This window comes from Danio rerio, chromosome 18, assembly GCF_049306965.1.
Source record: "Danio rerio strain Tuebingen ecotype United States chromosome 18, GRCz12tu, whole genome shotgun sequence".
NCBI lineage: Eukaryota > Metazoa > Chordata > Actinopteri > Cypriniformes > Danionidae > Danio > Danio rerio.
Genome location: NC_133193.1, coordinates 21,370,115 through 21,392,344, shown reverse-complemented (window position 1 = coordinate 21,392,344; position 22,230 = coordinate 21,370,115). Strand labels below are relative to the sequence as shown.

The 22,230-nt window shown below is 32.0% G+C and overlaps 1 protein-coding gene across 2 annotated transcripts in view; it reads right to left on the bottom strand.

The window, feature by feature from the left end:
- pias1b (protein inhibitor of activated STAT, 1b) overlaps nt 1–13,791 on the bottom strand; it is a 35,757-nt gene extending 21,966 nt beyond the window's left edge. Inside the window, exon 1 of one of the 2 annotated variants that reach the window (XM_073930307.1) lies at nt 13,339–13,791. Coding sequence is in view for 1 of the 2 variants with exons in the window: in XM_073930306.1 (XP_073786407.1) it covers nt 13,757–13,780 (24 nt within the window). In the remaining variant the exon portion in view is untranslated. The remainder of the gene's footprint in view (nt 1–13,338) is intronic. The other variant, XM_073930306.1, reaches the window with a different exon arrangement.
- Between the last annotated feature and the right edge of the window lie 8,439 nt (nt 13,792–22,230).

The following is a 22,230-nucleotide window of genomic DNA, read 5'->3' as shown; positions in this document are numbered from 1 at the left end:
CTCTGCTTCCAAAGCGCGTGATCAGCAGCCACATTTTAATAAAACTATATTGCAATAAATAAATATCAATACCGATTTTATCGCCCAGCCTTAGTAAACCCACAGATTTACTCAAATCTTCATTGATTTCTGAAGGATCATATGACATTCTAATATTCTGTTTTGGTACAACAGCTTTTAATGACGTACAAAATTGTGCCGCTATTTTTGTGGAAATAATGTTCACGCATGTGTTAAGATTCTTTGACGAATAGAATTTTTAAAAAGAAAATAAATGTATCAAATTATAAATGTCTTTATAATTTTTTTATCAGTTTGAAATACTATTGCACAATATATCGCTTCAGCATCGATATTGCAATGTAATCACATCGCAAGACATGCAAATGATCAATTATAATTCAAGCTAAACATTGCATGTGTTTTTAAGTGATTGTGTAATGATTTTAAAAGCATTCAGGTATAAGAAATTGTACCATTTGTAACTTAGTAGCGATTCGTTTTTTTGAATTATTATTATTAATAAATCACTACATCCGAATACTGTTAGAATCGGAAAATGATAAAACACCGTTTATTTCATGTGTAACTTTTCTTTACTATATTTATAGATTGTTTATTAGCCTTCACAGAGATGCACTACCACTGCAGAATCATCCCAATCAATCTAACATTATAAATTCTTTCCAAATAGAGATATTAAATCATCTGCTGAAATTGTATTCATAATTGCAATATATATTGCCGAATTTTTTTTTATATTATGCAGCTCTAGTTTAAAACATCCTAACTGCTGGGCAGTGAACAAGCTGAAATCCCAAAGTCATGGTTTATTTTCTATCAGTCAACCAAACTTATAAGAAAACTAATGTTCAGGTGCCTCACATTCAACGAGTGTGATTTAAAACAAGGTAATCTACTCTGCTCCATATGAATAATGATTTAGAAGCCTTATATACACAATGTAGGCCAGCTAGGACTAAATTAGCTTTAGGCTCAGTCTTAAACAAGCTTTCATTATAAGCCATAAGCCATGCACAGTCAATCTGCCCAAAAGACACGTCAGTAAGGTTCAGTTTACCCCATGCAAATCTGGTCAGAAACATATTCTTCTAATATCTGTATCGTGTTGTTCAGAAGGCAGTGCAGACCTGAAATTGTGATGACCCTCATGAAACAGATCACATGTGCGAACATTAACACCTACATGTGTGTGGGATCAAAACCGCTTGCAAACTTTGCCTCCTCGGTTGTTTCTAGATATTCTGAGAGACTATAAAAGGCTGTGTTGGTGGTATAGCAGCATTTGGATTGTATTAAATCTATGGGCAAGTAGAGAGGTGAAGAGGGTGAATGAGTGGGGGAAGGGAAGATCAAGGCTGAGTCTGGGCCAGTGAGCTTTCATAACAAAAGCAGTGAAGCACAGCTCCAGGGAAAACAAGAGAACCGCAGACCAGCAGCGGCTCAGATTTCTCCACCTCCGAGAGACCAGAGTCCCCTCCCCAGTTTACAACCAAGTGCCAACTGGACTGTTCACACAAATACTGACACAAACACCCTTTATTAATTTCCACCCAACACAAATAAACAAGCTTCACTGGTGATGAGGCTCTCGCTCTCATCGGCCCCCAGTGAAAACCTAGAGGAGATGTCCAATACATTTAAAGTTTGGCAAATTCGTGAAGAACACATGGAACAGACTGAGGCCTGAAGTCTAGTTTAATAATTTATTTAGTTTGAACAAACTAAAGAAGGTGGGTTAGTTATGAACTGATTGCATTGTCATGATGATTAACTTGACATGGCTAACCTGCTCCAAGGATGATTTCACTCTGAGCAAATCAATGCCTGAGCTGTGAGTAAAGTGACATATCTTCAGCAATAAAGTCACATCTCTATGTGTTTTGCCACCAAATTAAATGCTTTTACATAAAACTGCCCTGTATTTTCCTGCTAATTCTTTTTTTTAAATTTATTTATAATGTGTTATAATTTTGTATCATCCATATTCACACATAATTAATTGATAAGATACTACTACACTTTGCATGTAAAATGAAACGTTTAAAATAATGATAAATGTACAAATAAATATACAGTTGTGCAGTTTTTCTTTTTCTTTTAGATTTTATCTGAAATATGAATTTATTTGGAGCATTGTATAAATTAATTTTTTTTAAATCCGTTGTCATAGTTTGCGATTCATGGGTTGTCACAATAATGGAATTCGTTACCATTAGATACTGAATTTTAAAAAGGTCAATTTTCCGTAAACATTTAAGCGTAGTTGAGCACGTTCTTAAACATCGCTGATTTGCTATTGTGTTCATGTGCTCAACAGCAATGACTGATTGCCCTTGAATGTCATCAGTTCACCAGATTCACTGCTGTTTACTGAGTGTAAACACAGATGCATGGACACTGGAGCGTTTTCACGCTGTGATTCATCAGCGGATCACTCGTATGTCAGCTTATAGACAAACCAGCTGATTAATGTGACTTTGAAATGCACTATTGTCCCTGTATTTGTTTTTATACTCCGTAACATCATGGCCAATCACAGTCATTGCTGTTGAGCAAATCAGCAGTGTTTAACAATGTGCTCAACATTGCTCATATGTTCGCAGAAAAAGGACATTTTAAAAATTTCAGTACCAATTGGTATCGAATTCCAGTATCATGACAACCCTAATGGGTTGTAGTCCATCAATTAATGCTTTCAAAAAGAATTTGAAGAGCTGGTTAGTTAAGTAAATTACTGTAGAAAACCTGGTAATAATAAGCCACCAAAACCTTCCCCAATAAATAACATAGTTTCCGCTACATTCATTCTGCCATGGCAGGGCGCCACACCAAAATTCATCCCGCCACGGCTACATGACAGCTTCTCATTCAAAACATTTAGTCATTGTTGTTGCTGTTTTTTAATAATGGGTTTTAATCACACCAAAATGGATTAAAAGGTGAGTGAATTGTAACAGTGCAAGCTTTTCTGTAACCTTATAGTGCTGTGCGTTATTTGTTTAACCCTTTAAGGTGACATGCTGACTGACAGGTGCGTAATGCGTGAGGCCAGCAAACGCGACATAGCTTTCAGTTATGATGAACACAGTTTCCATAATTATACTTTATTTATAGATAAAGGTCTGTAGTTCAGCATACAATGACTTTATCTTTCTGGAGTTTATGGCCAATTCAATTTACTTCAGGATGCAATAATGGCGTTCTGTAGGTCTATTGGAGAGATTGATAAATAATCCTAGCAAATCTTATAAATGCTGGAGACATACTTGTTATATAAACACACTAAATCGCACTTCAGCAGCGTATATTTGAGGGCGTGCAAGAAGTTTTGTGCACGAGCAGAAAAAGTCGGTGTGCAAGAAAGAGATTTGCATGCTCGTATTACATAAATTAAATCTCGACTTGTAATACTGCACTTAAGACATTTCTACATTTGTCAATAAAATAACGCCATAGGTTGTTGGTAGATTTGAGTAAGAGACCTGTCGCCACAGCTGGAAAAAATTCTAGAGGAAACACTAAATAATATAAAACAACTTTCAATTCAACGTGTTGTTTAACAACTAAATAACCAAAAAGCTCCTTTGTTAAATGCAGTTACATTTTTAACATGAAATCTCATGAGAAGTGGATTGCTATTTGAAAAGTTTTGGCCAACAGAACAATCCACATTCACAAGATCCAATTTGTAAATTCTAAACACAAATTCATGAATCCACAAGAAAAAAAGCAGAAATATTACATATACGCACAGTGCATACACACAACAAATAACTTCATAGATTAGACAAATTCTATTACAACAGGATTACATTTGTCGTGAAACGGTTTAAAACCCTGGTATCCTGAACAAGTAAAATGATCCCCGTGTATGTAATACTAAAGTTTTTTACAACTTACTGCATGCATAGTACAAGTGTAGAGTAGGGCTTGCTGAGTCTGTTCAGTAAGGAGTGTTTTGATTGGTAGATTAAAAGCTTAACACAATCAGTCAAAATATCATCTAAAAAACAAGTTTATGAATCTTAAAAATAAAGTAGGTCTCAAAAATCCAGCACATAAATTCAAAGAACTCCATGCATGATTGATGATTTTCAAAGGCAGATTCAAAGATTAATAAATGCATAACATCATTCATAAATATGTGATAGAAATCAATAAAAAAATTATTTGCATATACATATTTGCATAATAAATAATTGTATTTAGGCAAGACGCATTGTGTGAGCATTTATGCTTTTTACTAGTAAATTCATGAATCAGGGTTCATACACATTTTTACTACAAAAATCCCGAGACTTTTCCAAGACTTTCGGGTAAATATTCATGATCTAAAGTTTTATGTAAAGTATACGTGATAAAAAATAAATGTATGTTCAAATTTATAACAGCATATCATAAAATATGTGACAATCTATGTAGTTTATATTTATTTTATATCTATGTAAAATGTATTTAGATAATGCTTACACAGCACTAGTATGGGATTGGCTAAGGACATAAGTAAAAACAACTAACCCTACCATTACCTTTTGACACAAAAAGTAGAATAATAATGAAAGAAAATTACTGATTAAAATGGAGTTCACTCAAAAAATGCAATTCACTCAAAATTACAAACTAAACACGACAAATAACAACATTACATTCATAATAAAAAACTTTTTTATTATAAACTCTATTAAAACTCAATTTTAATCCTAACTAAACATTGGAAAGAGGAGAAATACTATAAGAAACTATTTCCTCAAAATAAAAGCTTTACACTTGACTTGGCCATTACAAAATGCAAAGTCGGGCAGCACAATATATCGTTTTAGCATCGAAATCGCAATGTGCACATCCGAATTATAGTTGAACAGGAGCTAATTGTATTTAAATCACTGTATGTACATACAACGTATATGATTTATACAGCAACAAAGCATTTCTTACTTGTTTCTAGTCCAAATATCTACATTTTAAAGCGAAAACAAGATTATTTTACTTACACCACTGGCAGATAATTTCCTTTAAACTCTTAATTTTCACTTCTGATGGTTCAGAACTGTATTCATATGGCAATATTTATCACAAAAAAAATAAAATAATCGCAATATCAGATTTTTCCAATATCACCGCAGCCCCAATGCAAAGTATTATGATTACTCAAATCTGACTATTTTGGATTTGTTTTAAAAAATGTATATTGTTAATATCAATAGGTTAATTGCTGATAATAAAAATCCCTTGTTTACATCAGCAGAAATTACTTGGAGCAAAAAATGTTAAATAAAACTCAGTCTATGGTAAAAATGAATACAGTGGGTTCAGCAGCTCTGCTAGATGGCGCCACTCACTAGTCCAGAGCTTTAACTCGCATGTGAGGATAATTTCTTTTAAAAGTTGAATTAAGCATTATTTTGTAAAACCCTTCATTTCTGCATGACTTCTGAAACCTGAGTTAGTCTATACAGCAAATAACGCAAATGATAATACACACTTTGCTTCAACATATAATCTTTAAAAGGCCTGAGACCTTGCATTCACCATGCAAAGCTAGCAGCTATCTTGCTGTTTGTGTGAACATATTTAAGAAATGCTGGCTTGTGTCTTAAGACTCATAAAAATAGCACAAATTAGTCTTTAGCGCCCACACAGAATCTTATCTAGTTTCTGGACACAACACTTAAAATGTTGCTTGAATTACAATGAATGAGAATAAAATAGAGGCACAGCTGAAACAGCAATATGCCTTATATTATTATCCCAAGCAGAGAACATTTTGTGAAGAGACAACCTACGCAATCGTATTTGAAACTTACCCAATATTAATACTTTAATATATCAAAATACAATACAGATATTTGTCAAGCAACTTCTCCAAAATTCTGTGTTGATGTTTTTCCAAAACATTTCCAAAAATGCCATGTCAAAAATCAACTTTGAGGCTTTCAATGGCATATGAACCCTGATGATTTGTGTTTTGAATTTACAAATTGGATTCAGAGCAATATTATGTTTTAAAGGCATTATTTTTGAGACTGATCTGTCTCCATATAATACAAGAGAATAGGGTTGTGGAACTAGGACTATGCTCTGTTTTTTCATTGTTGAATCATGGTTTCAAATAAAAGATTAGAAGTTAGACATGTTCACAACATGACGATAAACAAATGACCAAACCATGACACACCTAATTGCATGCTCTATCCAGAGCTGTAAAAACAACAACATATGACTGGTCCTAAAAGGCTTTTTTACACAGCACACATTAAAAAAATATGAGATGCAGGAAGTAGAATATGGGAAAAAAAATAAATTACCGGATGTAAATTCTACCATAAACATTACATTAAAGCATGCCGTTTCATACACAAGACACTGCTCAAACAAATAAGTCAGGTGCGAGTCGACAGAGAAAAACAGTAGCAGAGCAACACAAAATGCAAAAGCTTGTAAGAAACTATTTCTGTATGCTAAATATTTCATGTATGCATGCTAACAGACTAAATAGATTTTTTTCTCTGCTTTCACTAAACATTTAGTGTTATTAACAGTCTAACTGTGACGTATTTCTGAGATAAAACTGAATGCCAACATCTTATATTATTTCACAATATACAGAATATGCAGGGGTCAAATTTCACACATATCTTCAGCAAAGACAAGGTTTAGACCACCAATCACTTCATGTGTGTGTACGTTTACATTTGGAAATCTAACTTCTTTAAATCAGATTTTTCTTTTAACTAAAAAGAAAGTGTTATTTGATTCACGGTGTAGTTATGTTTTGATAACATTTGAACAGTTATTAGGATGAGCTCATCCCCATCATGAGGGCTTTATAACCCCCGATCTGCATAGAAAAAAACCTTTTCAGTGAGTAAGAAAGCATGTATCTTCAAATGATCCTAAGAAATCCTAAGTGTCTGCAGCTACAGGGTATATACACCTACACTACTGTTTAAAAGACTGGAGCTGTTCAGATAGAAAATAACCGTTTTCTGCTTGAATATGCAATTTAATATTGGTAATCAGGTCTGCACGATACTGGAAAAATCTGACATTGCAATATTTAATTTTTCTGCGATATATATTGCGATATACTGCATCTACAATTTCATCAAATGAACAAATAGCACTATTTGGAAAGAATTTATAGTCTTTATTAAACTTCCAATTTGCAAAGGGTATTTTGCTTGAATACTTTAATCTTTCGCATGCCTTAAAAACATGCAAACTATTAAAATTCACTTAGCGACTCCACAAATCTTGTGTTCTGAACTGATATTGCTCAAATATAATTGCATATCCATGCAATGTGACTATTGTGGAAGCATACACTGCGATATCAATGTTGAAACAATATATTGTCCAGCCCTAATTATTTTTCCTTGGATGACTGTTTAACAACGAAGTTATGACCAGTGAAAAAGTATGTAAATGAGCTAATTTGTTAATCAATGAAAATCTTTTCTTGATATTAATGACAATAGCTGAACATGTTTGTGGAAATTGTTACGTTGTTTCAGGATTTCTTGATGAATAGATTAATTAATAGAACAACATTTATTTTATTTGAATTTCAAATATTTTTTTACTGTCACTCATCTATGAATAAAAATATGAACTCAAAACATTCGAATTGCAACGGATAACACATCTTTTTAAAGAGAATCCACACTCAAATGGCATCTCTCTCGGTGATACTGATAACCCAATGGGAAATGGGCTCTTGTGTCTGTAAACAACACGTCTAAATATACCTCTGCAAACAGCAGGATGCTGCACACAGGTTTTTTACACAAGCTAGATAAACCAGGAGCTACAAATAAGTACTACATATCCTGAGAAAGCCTTCCTAAAATGCTGCAGTGCAGATTTCATAGTGAGTATATTAGAAAAGTCTACATTTACAATGTGCCTGTAATCTCTTTTTACTAGAACTATACGTACTAAACTAAGTTGACGATGCTATTAAACTATTTATTTACACTATTTACTACAGTACTGACAGAATATTATGATTTTAAACTAAACTTTTAGTAATAATGACACTACTCTCTTTTCGGAGCTGCTTTATTGATGATAAAATAACTCGCTGTGTTTTTAATGTCCTGTTTATAACATTTAAACTGCTTTAAAATCCATCAAATTATTAAAGAACTTCAAAACTAGTGTTCTTGACAAAGAATGTAGCTTTATATTTTTATTAAATTCTGAATGACCGAGAGAACCCTGCAGGTAACCTTGAAAATAGTTTGTGCTCCATCAGAAAAAAAAAACTTATATTTTTGCCCCTTTTGTGTTTGTTTCCATGCAGGATCCAGTGTTTAGGAGGCAAGACAAAATATTCTAAAATATATTCAAAATATTAAGTGACAGTTCAAGGTTTTATTTATTTATTATTATTATTATTCATTAAATAATTCATTTTTCTTCAGCTTAGTCCTTTATTTATCAGGGGTTGTCACAGCGGAATGAACCACTAACTATTCCAGCATTTGTTTTATGCAGTGGATGCATAACCCAATATTAGAAAAACACCCATACAATCTTGCACTCCTACACTAAGGACAATTTAGCTTATTCGATTCACTTAAAGCGCATGTTACCCAGGGGAAACCCACGTGAAAATGGGAAAAACATGCAAACCCCATACAGAAATGCAAACTGGCCCAGCCGGGACTTGAACCTGCGTCCTTTTTGCTATGAAGCCACCCTCCCACCTTATTTATTATTATTATTATTTTTTCTGCATTTATGTGACTGAGACAATAAGCAATAAGATTGTAGTGATCAAGATCAAGTAGGGACTAAATTAAATAGATGCTTCATGCTTGTGTCTGATTCTGCTGGAGTCCTTCACACTCGATGCGTTCAGCATTGTACCATTATTTGTAACAAGAGAGGGCAAGTAACTCATGACATAACAGTGGTGAAGATGTCAGCAAGAGGAGTTACTAAATGAGTCAATCTGATTATATATAAAAGGAATTGGGTGAGGATAAGTCTAAATGTTTGCTTTTAATAGACTTGTGTGAGTAATTTTGGCATATCTAAGCTAACTGTGTGCTTAAATCAAACATTATATGCAGTCAAATAATAAAGCCCTGGACATCCTGTGCACAAAATATATAATTAGTTTTTTCCTCAAAGTAAAAAAAAAGGTAAAAACTTGTGTTTTGGATTTGTAAAAATGTGGCACACATATATAAATCAAGCTTGGCCAGATTTAACTCCAAGTTGTGCATTTTCAAATCTGGATTCACACAAAGTTATAATAATGATGTGTAGCAGACAAAAACTGCTCATATGCACTCAAAGTCAACATCCGATTAAAGTGATTCTGATTACAGAAAAATACACATTTTTTACTTTTGCTTTTATAGTGTTTGTACTAGGGTAGTTTACGTTTTGCTACATTTAGTTTTGAGTGTTTTGCCACCCCCTATTTTTGCCTTCTTAGTATAATAAATTTAGATTGAGTATTGTACACACTGAAGATCTTAGGTTCATTTTTATTGTTTGTTTTGTTGTTCAGTTTAGGATTCTGACTTTTTTTTTTGGATTTGGATTGGCCAGCATTTATTATTGTTTTATTTATAAAATAAAATCGTAAATAAATTTGTTCTCATTATTGTTCATTTTCTTGATCTAATAATATTTGAGTAAAGAGGCTCTACAAAATAAAAAATAAAACAATGAATAATGATGACCATATTGATTTTGTTAGCTTGCATTGCTAGTTTTGATTCAGTGCATGTCATTAAGATTACCCCTGTAATCTTCAATTGCAATCTGAAAACACACTTCCTTTTTAATGCAGACTTTAACATCTAAATTTGTAACAATAAACATTTTAACAAAGGACTTTTAATGAATAAAACAACAACAATTTGACTAACCTCCAGGAAGTGGGGTAAGCTTTGAGAGTTTTGTTTTGACTGAAACAAACAATATAATACTCCTCTAAAATGCAACTATAATCTGCGTGTAATTTATATTTTAAAATGTTAAGTGAGCTAACGGACCCTTAATCAAAAAATAATGTTAAACTAAGCTGACATTGGAAGAATTAAAACATGTGTTTATTTTATCAAGTCATCAAACATCTCAAAATATGTCATACATTCGTGTGTTAAAGGGTTTGACATTTAATGCAGTAAGCAATGAAGCACATTCTGACTTTCAATTAGTGATGATAAATTCAGAAGTTAAAAAAACATAACATAACACTCTGTGTCTGACTCTGAATCCTGGAAAATAAAAGACCGCCCAGGTTTTGTTACTGAATTCACATTTAAACTATTTAAGTTCAAACGTCAATACAGTCTGTGAGCTTTAAATATTTATATCTGCAGCAAATTCCCTTTTCCTATAGCGAGATTGTGCCCAAGCAATATTCCTGGCTTTGTGTTTGTTGGCAAAAACAACAGGAAATGCCTCCTCTATACTGCCACACCGAAAATGCACAGCTTACACTACGTTTTCATAATCATAACACAGAAGAAACACTGCTCACAGTTTTATCGCAGAGTGAGACAGTTACACAACCACATCAAATTAGACACAAAATAGTTTATTCTGGGAAAAAATAAACATTCTGTGTAGTTATCATTTAAAGATAAATTATTAATATTAAGATTCTGCTAAATGAGTGCTGAACTTCCGGTTGTGTTCTGCTAGTCTGTGGTGTATGATAAATGTTAAATCTGCCAGTTTGAGGGATCAATTCAATTCAAGTGTTGCTGCTGTAAAACTGTCCTCAATCAGTCTTTACTCATATTACCCACTCCCCATATTCAAGATTGTATTGGCAGAATTTCCCAATGTTTTAAATAACTTTATAAAACACTTCAATGTTATCATGACCGGATCAGAACCCAGATGCCAAACGCTTTGTTGTAATTTGTTGTTGTATTGGGTTTTGATTGAATTGATAACACAGCTTTGAAATAAATATATGTGATCTATACATGGTTTGTGGTAAAATTGTGGCAAGCTACAAACTAGAATTGTTTTTGTAATTGTACTTGATATTGGTGCACTACTGTCGCATGCTTGCTATAATCTGCTAGCTGATATTTTTCAGCGATATACAACACTAGATTATTAGTTTTGTTTAATACTTTCCATCTCTTTATCATATGATTTATATTATATTATTAACTATTTTCATCATCAGTGTGGAAAATTAAATATTTATCAGTGTTTATCTTCAACCTGCAATGCTCTTTGCAAAATCTATCTAAAATCTATCTGTCTGTCTATCTATCCATACATACAAATACTCATAGTATGGTTTAATGATGCATTGAGATATATTGCAATACTAATAGTTTTCAGTGCGTTTTCAGTTTAACCAATTTTAGCAACATAAACAGCCTATAAACAGTTAGTGACAGAGTGCAAATCAGTTAATAAATCAGCTTCAAAACCATAAACATTTGTATTCTGGTCTGATCCCTGCCCTGTACACTGGGGACCAAGACAAAGTTTAAATCTATTCAAATTAGGGGTGTCAGTTTCCAAAAATTCACACGATTTATCTTTTTTTTTTTTTTTTTTAATAATGACCTTTGTTTAATCACTACGTGCTTAATGATACAAGATGTGTCTACTTCAAATGACATTTAAAATACAGGCATCAGCCTCAAGGAAAATTATTTTACTATAAGTAAAAGGTTAGCAGGCTTTAAAAATAATTAATGATTAAAAATGTAATAGAACCATTTAATCATTAACACAATGAATAAATATAATGATTAATATACAACGTATCAGTTGTGCCATCTCAAATGTACACAATAGCAACTAGTGCATGCATTTATGTGAGAAAATAGATTAAGTTATTGTATATACTTCCAAAATCTGCATAGGTTAAGCTGCATATTAAAGAAAATTTGAAGAATGTGAAAATGAAACCAACTAGTGAATAAGTCCACAACCCCAAGTCCATACCCAATTTTGCATTTTAAGTCCATTATATGCTTTTTTTTTTAACCACACCTTAACTACGGCTGGGCGATTGGGCCTAAAATCAAAGTCTTGATTAATTGAACATTTAAACTCGATTACAATTTATGAACAATTATTTTATTTATTTATTCATTTATTTTTTTGCCTTCATAGTTCACTGGCAAGTTTTATATGACGTCTTAAGGCATCTCTGGCACAGCATCCAATCATTGTCAATGTAGTGCAAAGTAAGGCTCAAAGTGTTGCATGCAGAACTGTTGCAAACAATTTATTTGTGTTGAATTTAAACAAAAAAATTAAGTTTAATAATGTTCAACTTAATTTGTTTGATTAAATTCAACACAAATAAATTGTTTACAATCACTTAACATTAAAAAATTTTTAGTAAATCCAAGGAATCATCTTTGAATAATTTTTTTCAGTGATCGTCCAACTTCACCAGAGATCAGCTGTAGCTGCAAAGTGGTCGCAGAAGTAGAAATCAGCCAAAGCCTTTAACAGAGCGGGGTCACATGAGAAGTAGGGAAAGTAATTGAAAAAATCGTCCTGGGAAAATTTGATCGATAATAAGTTCTAAATGTCGATTTCGATTACTTTCAGATTAATCGCCCAGCCCTACAACAAACAATTTTTTATTTTGGTTTACAATAATTTTGCATTATGAATTCAGTATTGTTATATGCATTGAATGGTGATACCCCTAATAATGCTACAATAGTATAATGATTATAATGTTATTACAATAAAAAAAGCCTTTGTGATGAGAAAAAACTATAACAACTATTACATGAATAACAAACAATAAATCTAAGTTTCAGGACTTGTCTTTTTTTCTATCTGTTTTTTTTAACCCCAAAGAATCACATCTAGTTCAAAAGTCTTAATGTTCATCTTCCTAAGTAACACTTTTTTACAACAACAACAAAACACGTGCAGCTTTTTATCACCAGCAATCATTATAATCATATCAAGAAAACACAGGTGGGGCACTAATAATGCTCATGCCAAAATAAACAACAAGAGAAAGCACAATTAAAAGCTTTTCGTGGCTGGTCTCAGTACAGGTCAAACAATCTCACAGCACAACCTTTCCCAATAAAAACCTCATGTAAACACCAGCTAAACAAACACCAACTTCAAACTAAAACACACAGAAACTAAAAGTAACAGGCCGTGGTCGATGGTTGTTGTTCTGTAAACACAAGACAGCTTCTGACCATCACAAACACACAATTCAAAGGTTCAAACATGTCCGTGACCACAAAAATTCAATGTTTACAGCCAACTATTTAGGTTAAGCGACTGACTAGTTGTGTGTTTGTATATACATGTACAAATGTAGCAAGTTACCAGAAGTCCAAACTGTCAAAGTAGCGAATCTCCAGCCTGTTAGCAGCCTACGCACCACCCACATGCTGCTTCTCACTTACGACTGACTCTTCTCACGCTCCATAAATCATTTGACGAACTCCCTTAAACGTTAAAAGAAGAATAAATGGCACTGATATCTTAATTCAGGTGGAGGAGGGTTAATTTCCCAGCAGCAGGCAGACAGCTGTGCGGGTTAGCTGGCAGCTAGCTGGATCCATCACAACAATAACAGTGCTCCTTTAACCGGCTTCAAAACAACACATCAAGCGTACCAAAATCTAATACGCAGCGTCGCCTCGAATAAATGTCAATCACGGGGACAGGCCGGACGAAAAGCATCGCTAAACAGGTATTGTATATAGGCTGTATCGAAAGTAATTTGCGGGTAACACTTTACCTTCAATTCCGCACTCTCCGCCATCTTGTTTCTCTGGCGCAAGCGTGATCGGAGCCCTGGCACGTGACCAGGTACGTGTGTTTGTTCAAACGTTCAGGAATCCCTCTAGTTCAAAAATTAGCGCGCGGATTACGCGATTTCACACTGTTTGAAATGAGTGTACGATGGCATCATACATCAGCGACTAGACGTGCAGCAATGAAACGGCGCGAATTGATAGATTTTTCGGTTTTATATGTTGTAAGTGTGTATAATTATTGGGCAAAATGCTAACGGCGGATGTTTTCCTTGGAATATTAACACATTTGGATTCAGTTTCGTGAGCTAAAGAGGGACACGTCCGACTCTGAGTCATTTTCATGAATCGGTTCATTCGAACTGTACGTTTCAAAAGTGTAGTGATAATAACAACAACTATGTCGTTTGTCATTTTGTACTTACGTTATCTGCATCATTTGTTATTTGCACTCTGTGATTTTAACTCGTCATTCTGCATGCTATTAATGTTTTCTATAGGGTGTAGTTGTAATTTTATTTGTCATTTGTTTCAGGCTGAAACTTTTAAGCCATTAATCTTAAAGTCCAGCCCAGCCCGAATAGCCAAAGTCATCAAAGCATTTTTAGATATTAATGGAAAAACATCAACAACTGAAAACTGTTATTTTGACAATTGTTGTTTTCTGGAGAAAAAAATTTCCAACTTCAAACCTTTTATTTGAGATTTCTGTGAACAGGTTTAAGCAATAAACATTTTATTTGATTAATTGAATATTGAAAATTATTTTACATCACAAGACATAAAAATTCAAGAGATGCAAATCCGCTAAAAGAGGAAACACAAGGAGCTAAACAGACAAACAAGTCGCAAATAAATACACCAAGAAAGATCACTATATATGTTGACAGATTAAGAGAGTTAATCTGTTAAGAATCATATTTGAATCTCTGAAATATTTTAATTCCACAATTAAAAGCAAGGGAAAAAAGTCTCAATGATCTATCAAACCAAACTGAAGAACTAACCTCACTGTAAAAGAAAATATGATCTGTTTAAAAATAAAATCTGAAACCTTATCTGTATCAAATCACTAACTGGGTAAATGTATTTGTATTCATTTGTTATACTTTTATTTTTTTCTCCTTAAACTTCTGAGCTACTGAGCATGCAAAAAAATATATATACTTTTCCCTTACTGAAACACTGAAACTACTTTTTACTAAAACTATAATTGTATAAAATATCCATTATCATAGTTAAAAAGTAATGAAATAATTAAACCAATTCAAAAAGCTTTTTGCTACATCTATCCCCTCTCGGACAGAGACTTTTAGTTAATAATTAAGTACCAAGGAGTGGAGTTATGTGTAAAAAAAACAGAAGAAAAAAAATCTATTAAATTTAGCTAGGGAATTTAATATGCTCAAAATCACACGTCGAAACAAATCTAAGGCTGGATTTTGTATGATTTATTCTTCAATTGGACAGTGTCAAAGTGAACAATTGTATTACAGTATTTCTCAACTGCTTTGGCTCAATTCTCGATTTATACATTTTAAATTTTCAAAAGTTAAGATCGCTGAACAATTGGCTTGTTCACATCAGATTGTCATTTCTCATTGATTTAAGCAAATTGCAAATGCTTTTGGCATATTTGTGAAAGCAGAAAATACAGTAGTTTGGACAAAACTAATTGCATATGGCTTGTTAATCTAAACTGATGAGTCAATTCTCATTTAACCTGTCAAACTCTTCACAACTTCTAACTCATTTTTCATCGTGTAAGTAAGCCATCACACTCAAAACAATCTATTCCAATATCATTTATCAAACATTTGTATACGCACATGTTTACACCATAAATATCTGATATTGTGGTATTGTATTGTCTGACATTAATGTCTGCTAAATTGGTAAATGACCTCTAATTGCAATAAAGTTTGCATCATGTATTTAATCAATCAAATTTGGGAGCATATGTAGATTATCCACAGCAAAATCACTTCCTTTTTTTGGAGAATGGAAAACTTTCACAATCCTGAACTGCAGCTTTTCATGGATGCTATTTTGTAGTATTTTTTGTTTATGGTTACATACATAAGAAATGTTAAATACAGTAATTGGACGAGTAAGATTGCACTTTACATGTAATACATTCATACAACAATAAATGTACTGCATAAATACAACTGTTCTTGTATTCACTCTTCTCAACAAATATTAGATTTTTTAAAAAAGCTTAATTTCCATACATGACAACAACTAATCATTTTGAGCAGTGTGGCTCACACAATGACAAATACACTTTATGTTTTGGTGACCTTGGCCAAATTAATGACATGACAGCTAGGTCGACACACAATTTAAATGTTTTGGGTGAGTAACTACATTTTGCAGACATGTTCCAGCAAACTGTTTTGACATTTGTTAAGACAATGTAAATGTAACTGTAATTTGCGAATGTGCTCATATGATAAACTTGCAGGCTTATGTTTAAGTGACAGCTAGACTCAGTAAAACAGGTAACAGCTCATTGTGTAAGGTGAGTCGAATGCTTTATTTTGTTTTCCTTCTATTTATTTTTAAAATATTGTGAAATTAGTTTCTTTGTTTCACAATGTTATAACATGAACTAAATGATTTTGAATCACAATTCAAGATTATTACTGCAGTTTATCTCAATCGCTTAGAAATATTTTTCAAAACAGACTTAACATTCTCTAAACTGGTGGTATGTCCAAATCTCAAAACTGTTTGCTGGAACTTCAGAACTTTACTCCATGACTGCAAAATGTAGTTACTCACCCAAAACATTTCATTCATGCTTCAAAAGTTAATTTGGTCAAGGCCACCAAAAGATAAAGTGTATTTGTCATTGTGTGAGCCACACTGCTCAAAATAATTAATTGTTTTTTCACCAATAGAGTCAATCATGGAAATTAAGATTTTAATAAATCTGTCAAAAGTACATAGAAGAAAATGAACATTTGTATTTATTCACTACATTTATTTGTGTACAAATGTATCACATGCAAAGTGCAATCTTGTTTGTCCAATTACCGTATTTTATATGATACCACAAATACACACACAACAAAAAACTTGAAAAATATCATCCACGAAAAAAAATCTTGGTGGACATTCTGTCACTCTTGTTGGCCTTGCCAGAGATTGCTCTTCCACTACTGCAGTTCATATACAGTTGAAGTCAGATTTATTAGCCCTCTTTGAATTTTTTTCTTCTTTTTTAAATATTTTCCAAATGATGTTTAACAGAGCAAAGAAAATTTTCACAGTATGTCTGCTAATATTTTTTTCTTCTGGAGAAAGCCTTAAATGTTTTATTTCGGCTAGAATAAAATCAGTTTTTAATTTTTTAAATACAATTTTAAGGACAATATTATTAGCCTCTTTAAGCATTTTTTTTTCTCGACTGTCTACAGAACAAACCATCGTTGTGCAATAACTTGCCTAATTACCCTAACCTGCCTAGTTAACCTAATTAACCTATTTACGCCTTTAAATGTCACTTCAAGCTGTATAGAAGTGTCTTGAAAAATATCTAGTTAAATATTATTTACTGTCATCATGGCAAAGATAAAATAAATCAGTTATTAGAGATGGGTTATTAAAACGATTATGTTTAGAAATGTGTTGAACAAATCTTCTTTCCGTTAAACAGAAATCAGGGAAACAAATAAACAAGCGGTCTAATAATTCAGGGGGACTAATAATTCTGACTTCAACTGTATATGCTTGATTGATAAATAGATAACGCAAATTGTTTATTTAGCACAAATTAAATTCAATTTCAGTGTCAGATATTTATGGTGTAAACACATGCATAAAAATGTTTGATAGTTGAATGGATTGTTTTGAGTGTAATGGCTTAAACGATAAAAAATGATTGAGAAGTTGTGAAGAATTTGACAGTTTAAATGGGAATGGACTCAACAGTTTTAATCAACAAGCCACATGCAATTAGTTTTTGACCAAACTACAGACAATTACTCACCACATTCACTACTATATTCACACATTTCGCAAGTTATTAATAAGCTAGCTGTTCATAGATCTAAACCTAAACCTATTGTTTTGAAATATCAATCGGGTACTGAGCCACAACAATTGAGAAAAACTGTAGTTTGAGAATGGGCTCATATGATAAACTTGGAAGGCTCATGTTTATGCGACAGCTACAAGAAGACTCAATCAATTAATGATTTTGAGTCACATTTCGGTACTATTACCAATACGCGATTAAACAGATGTCCACTAGATGTCACTCTCGCACCTGTTATCGCCGCTTCGTCAGTAATGAATGATAAAGAGTTTTACGTTGTTTGTTTTTTTTAGATGTTTTACTATTATTAATTAATTTTACGATTAGTTTTAATTATCTCAAAATAAAAGCATATTTATAGTGATTAGTCTGCACATAATAACCCTGATAAAAATCTACATATTGTTTTTTATTTATTTATCATTTTACAATAAATGCAAAATGAACAAAAAGATTATTCAGCATTAAGTAACATCAGAGTATACAAATATAAAAACATTTACATCATCAAATCCAGTTTATGTAACTTGATTAAAGCAGGAATCAAATAACAGCAAATGAATGGTCAGTGTGATAAAAATGGGCATTATGCACAAGGGTATACATAAAAATTTTCCTGGTTTCTAAAAATATGTGTGGGTTCTTTTTTAAGCTATATGTTAAATATTCAGAATACAGTATGTCATTTATGAAGTCCTAATTTAACAGAACACATTTTCTAGATACATAAGAAATCAGACCAACACTTTTGATTATATATATATATATATATATATATATATATATATATATATATATATATATATATATATATATATATATATATATATATATATATATATATATATATATAGCTTATTCAAGTTCACTCTGGATATTTCTTTCCCATGACCATCACAGAAGACTCAAGTATAGTCCCAAAAATCCCAAAACTCATTTAGTTTTTTACAGTTCCAAAAAATATGCATAATGGTGCCCATATGTTTCTTACAGCTGACACATAAAGGTGATACACCGTGTAATTTTATTACTAGAAAAAGATACACATTTGTATACAACATCCCACTGATCATCATCCAAATTACAACCAAGGTCTTTTTCCCCATGCGTTTATTAATGAGATTAAAGAAGAACCAGCTTGGTTAGCTAGATATTCTAGATAAAAGAACTGAACTTGAAGATGGTATTATGAAGTAGTCTATATATTTATATAGATAATAACATACAATAATATTTATTTATTCATTTAGAGAAACAAAGCTTCCTAACTGACAAGTGGCCTGTAGAAAATGTCATAAATATGCTTTAAAATATGTAATAAAAAAGTAATAATAATAAATAGATAAATCACGAGTTATTAATTATATTTATAAAATTATAAAACACTTAATCAAACACTGAGGTAGATGACACATATATAATAAGTATAAAATAATCAAAGTATGAATCAATAAAAATCGGATTACAATTATAATTAAACAAAAAGCATGATTAAATAATATTTAATTAATCAATGAAATGTAGCTAAATAAAACCGAGATTAAAACTTATGAAAACTAATATAGTTAAAATATTATTAATTAAATTGATTAAAATATAATTTCATCATAATTAAAAACTTGGTCTGGAAGTTGATGTGCAAAGTGGAAGAACAAACACTTCTGTCTTCTCATCTTCAAGGTTGAATGAGCCAGCAGAAACAAAACACGATGATAGAAACTAATGGAGCTTTAACATCGACCTCTACAAATGCTAAGAATTCATATGTGTAAATAGATACATGTACTGTGCCATTGACCTTCATGACAGGGTGCCCACGCTTCTTGACAGTACTTGAAACACGTACTTGAATTTCCGACACATCTATTCAATGACTTGAAAGTACGTGAAAAACAAGCACGGGTCCTTGAAAGTGCTTACATTAAACTTGAACTAAATTTTGTTACGGAGCGATTAAAGCGACTGCTTTTGTGTGTGCTCTGGTTTCTTTTTACAACATATCGCAGTGTTGAGTGTCGTAGCCAATCACAGGCATATCTGTTGGAAACAATGACCAATCAAATGCGTTTGCTCAGATTGAGTTTGTCAGTTCTATACTCAGAATATACTCAGTGTCCACCAAAACGTGTTTTAAGCCCGCAAACTGTATTATGTTTAATCAAAGTGTAGACACGATGTAAACAAGTTATTCATTCTGCAATGTGAGAAGTCAGATCTAGGCTAGCGAACTAAAGTTTTCAGTTGATTAAACTCAATCACGCCATAACCTAAAGGAGGCGCTCTTTGTTCTCTTTCTATAGGCTAGTTCACACATTTTTATGTATTACTTGTGTGTGCGGGTTTTAGCAACATGGGACATCTACCTATATGATTGACAACATCACGAAAAATGTGTTTTGGTCATGACCCTTTAAGACGACGTACTGCTATACCTCAATCTATAGACTAAAATATCAACATGAACTGCAAGAATTCGTGAGTAACGTTAGGTCTAACTTCTGAAATTGGCTCGTCTTTGTCAAGAACACGAAAAACCAGGTAGGACTAACGTCACATTTAGTTTTTCTTAGCTGCATTGTTTACGTTTTTAATTGTTAGCGTAATACTTATCATTTTGTATTTTTTAAAAAAGATCTAAAAGTCTGCTGAGATCTGGGCTTATACTTTTTGAAAAATTCATCTGGGCCCACATAAAAATGCTACAGTAATTTATAGTAAATACTAAAGTGTTTTGAACCATACTATATGTGTATAATACAGTACTACTTATTTGAATGCTACAGCATACTGTTTAGTTAGCGTGAACTGATGAACTGTAATATAGGCTATACTTCCGCTCCTTTATTATAATTTTTCTTTCAAGTGTTTGTTTTCCACCAGGTGGCATGAATGGTCCACGTAAACAGTATATTTTCCAACAAGCATACAAAAAAATTAGTAATTGTTGCAAAGCTAGATTATTAAATACTAATTTAACTTGTCTTGGCTTATTTCTGTCCATGATAATTAAATGAATTATTAAAATATGAATAAACATATGCATACATTTAAAGTAAGAATTATTAGCCCACCTTTTAATTTTTCTTTTCTTTATTAAATTTTTCCAAAATGATTTTTAACAGAGCAAGGAAATTTTCATGCGATGTCTGATAATATTTTTTCTTCTGGAGAAAGTGTTATTTGTTTTATTTCGCTAGAATAAAAGTCGTTTCAATTTTTTTAAAAACCATTTTAAGGTCAAAATTATAAGCTCCTTTAAGCAATTTTTTTTTCGATAGTCTACAGAACAAACCATCATTATACAATAACTTGCCTAATTACCCTAACCTGCTTAGTTAACCTAACTAACATAGTTAAGCCTTTAAATGTCACTTTAAACTGTATAGAAGTAAAAAATAGTAAAAAATATCTAGTCAAATATTATTTACTGTCACCATTATGTTCAGAAATGTGTTGAAAAATCTTCTCTTCGTTAAACAGAAATTGGAAAAAATAAACAGGGGGGCTAATAATTCAGGTGGGCTAATACTTCTGCCTTCAACTGTATATTATTTTTAGTATCATGAAACTTAGATGACACTGGAAAAAAAACATTACCTACAGGTAATTAACATACAATTTTGACTTTTCTAATATTATTGTCTTATAATTAATTAATCTGTAACATTTTGTTTAACTTTATATTATATTATATTATATTATATTATATTATATTATATTATATTAATTATATTATATTATATTATATTATATTATATTATATTATATTATATTTAATGGTTTAATAAAGTAATGTTTTTGGGGAAATTAACCAGAAATACATATAAAAATGCGTCTGCCCACCTTCTTACATTCAAATGTATTCAATTCAATTCATGCTCATTTCTATAGCGCTTTTACAGTGTAGACTGTGTCAAAGCAGCTTAACATGGAGGTTCTAGTAAATTGAAAATGTGTCAGTCCAGTTTTCAGAGTTGAAGTTCAGTTTAGTTCAGTTCAGTGTGGTTTAAATCATCAGTCATATTCCTTTTCAATTTAGTTGTCAGTAAACGCCATAAAATTTCACGCAGTAACTAATACAGATTACAGATTGGAATCTGGTAGGTAGATTTTTTAAAACAAAGTGTTAAAACAGACAAATGTGGACTATCTAATGATCATTAATGCATTTACCCTATCAATTAAAGCAATCAAAGATCATTAAATCTATACATTTAGTATATAGACATAAATTACAGTAGAAACTTTGAAATGCATACACATAATAACGTTTCTGATAACATTGATATCCTCAGCTCCATGAATTTCTGAATATTTAAAAAATTATTAAGAAACCTAAAATAAAATCTTGACATCAACGTCATAACGACTACAAACACTCAAAAATAGTTCAGTGTTAGGGAAACAGATGAA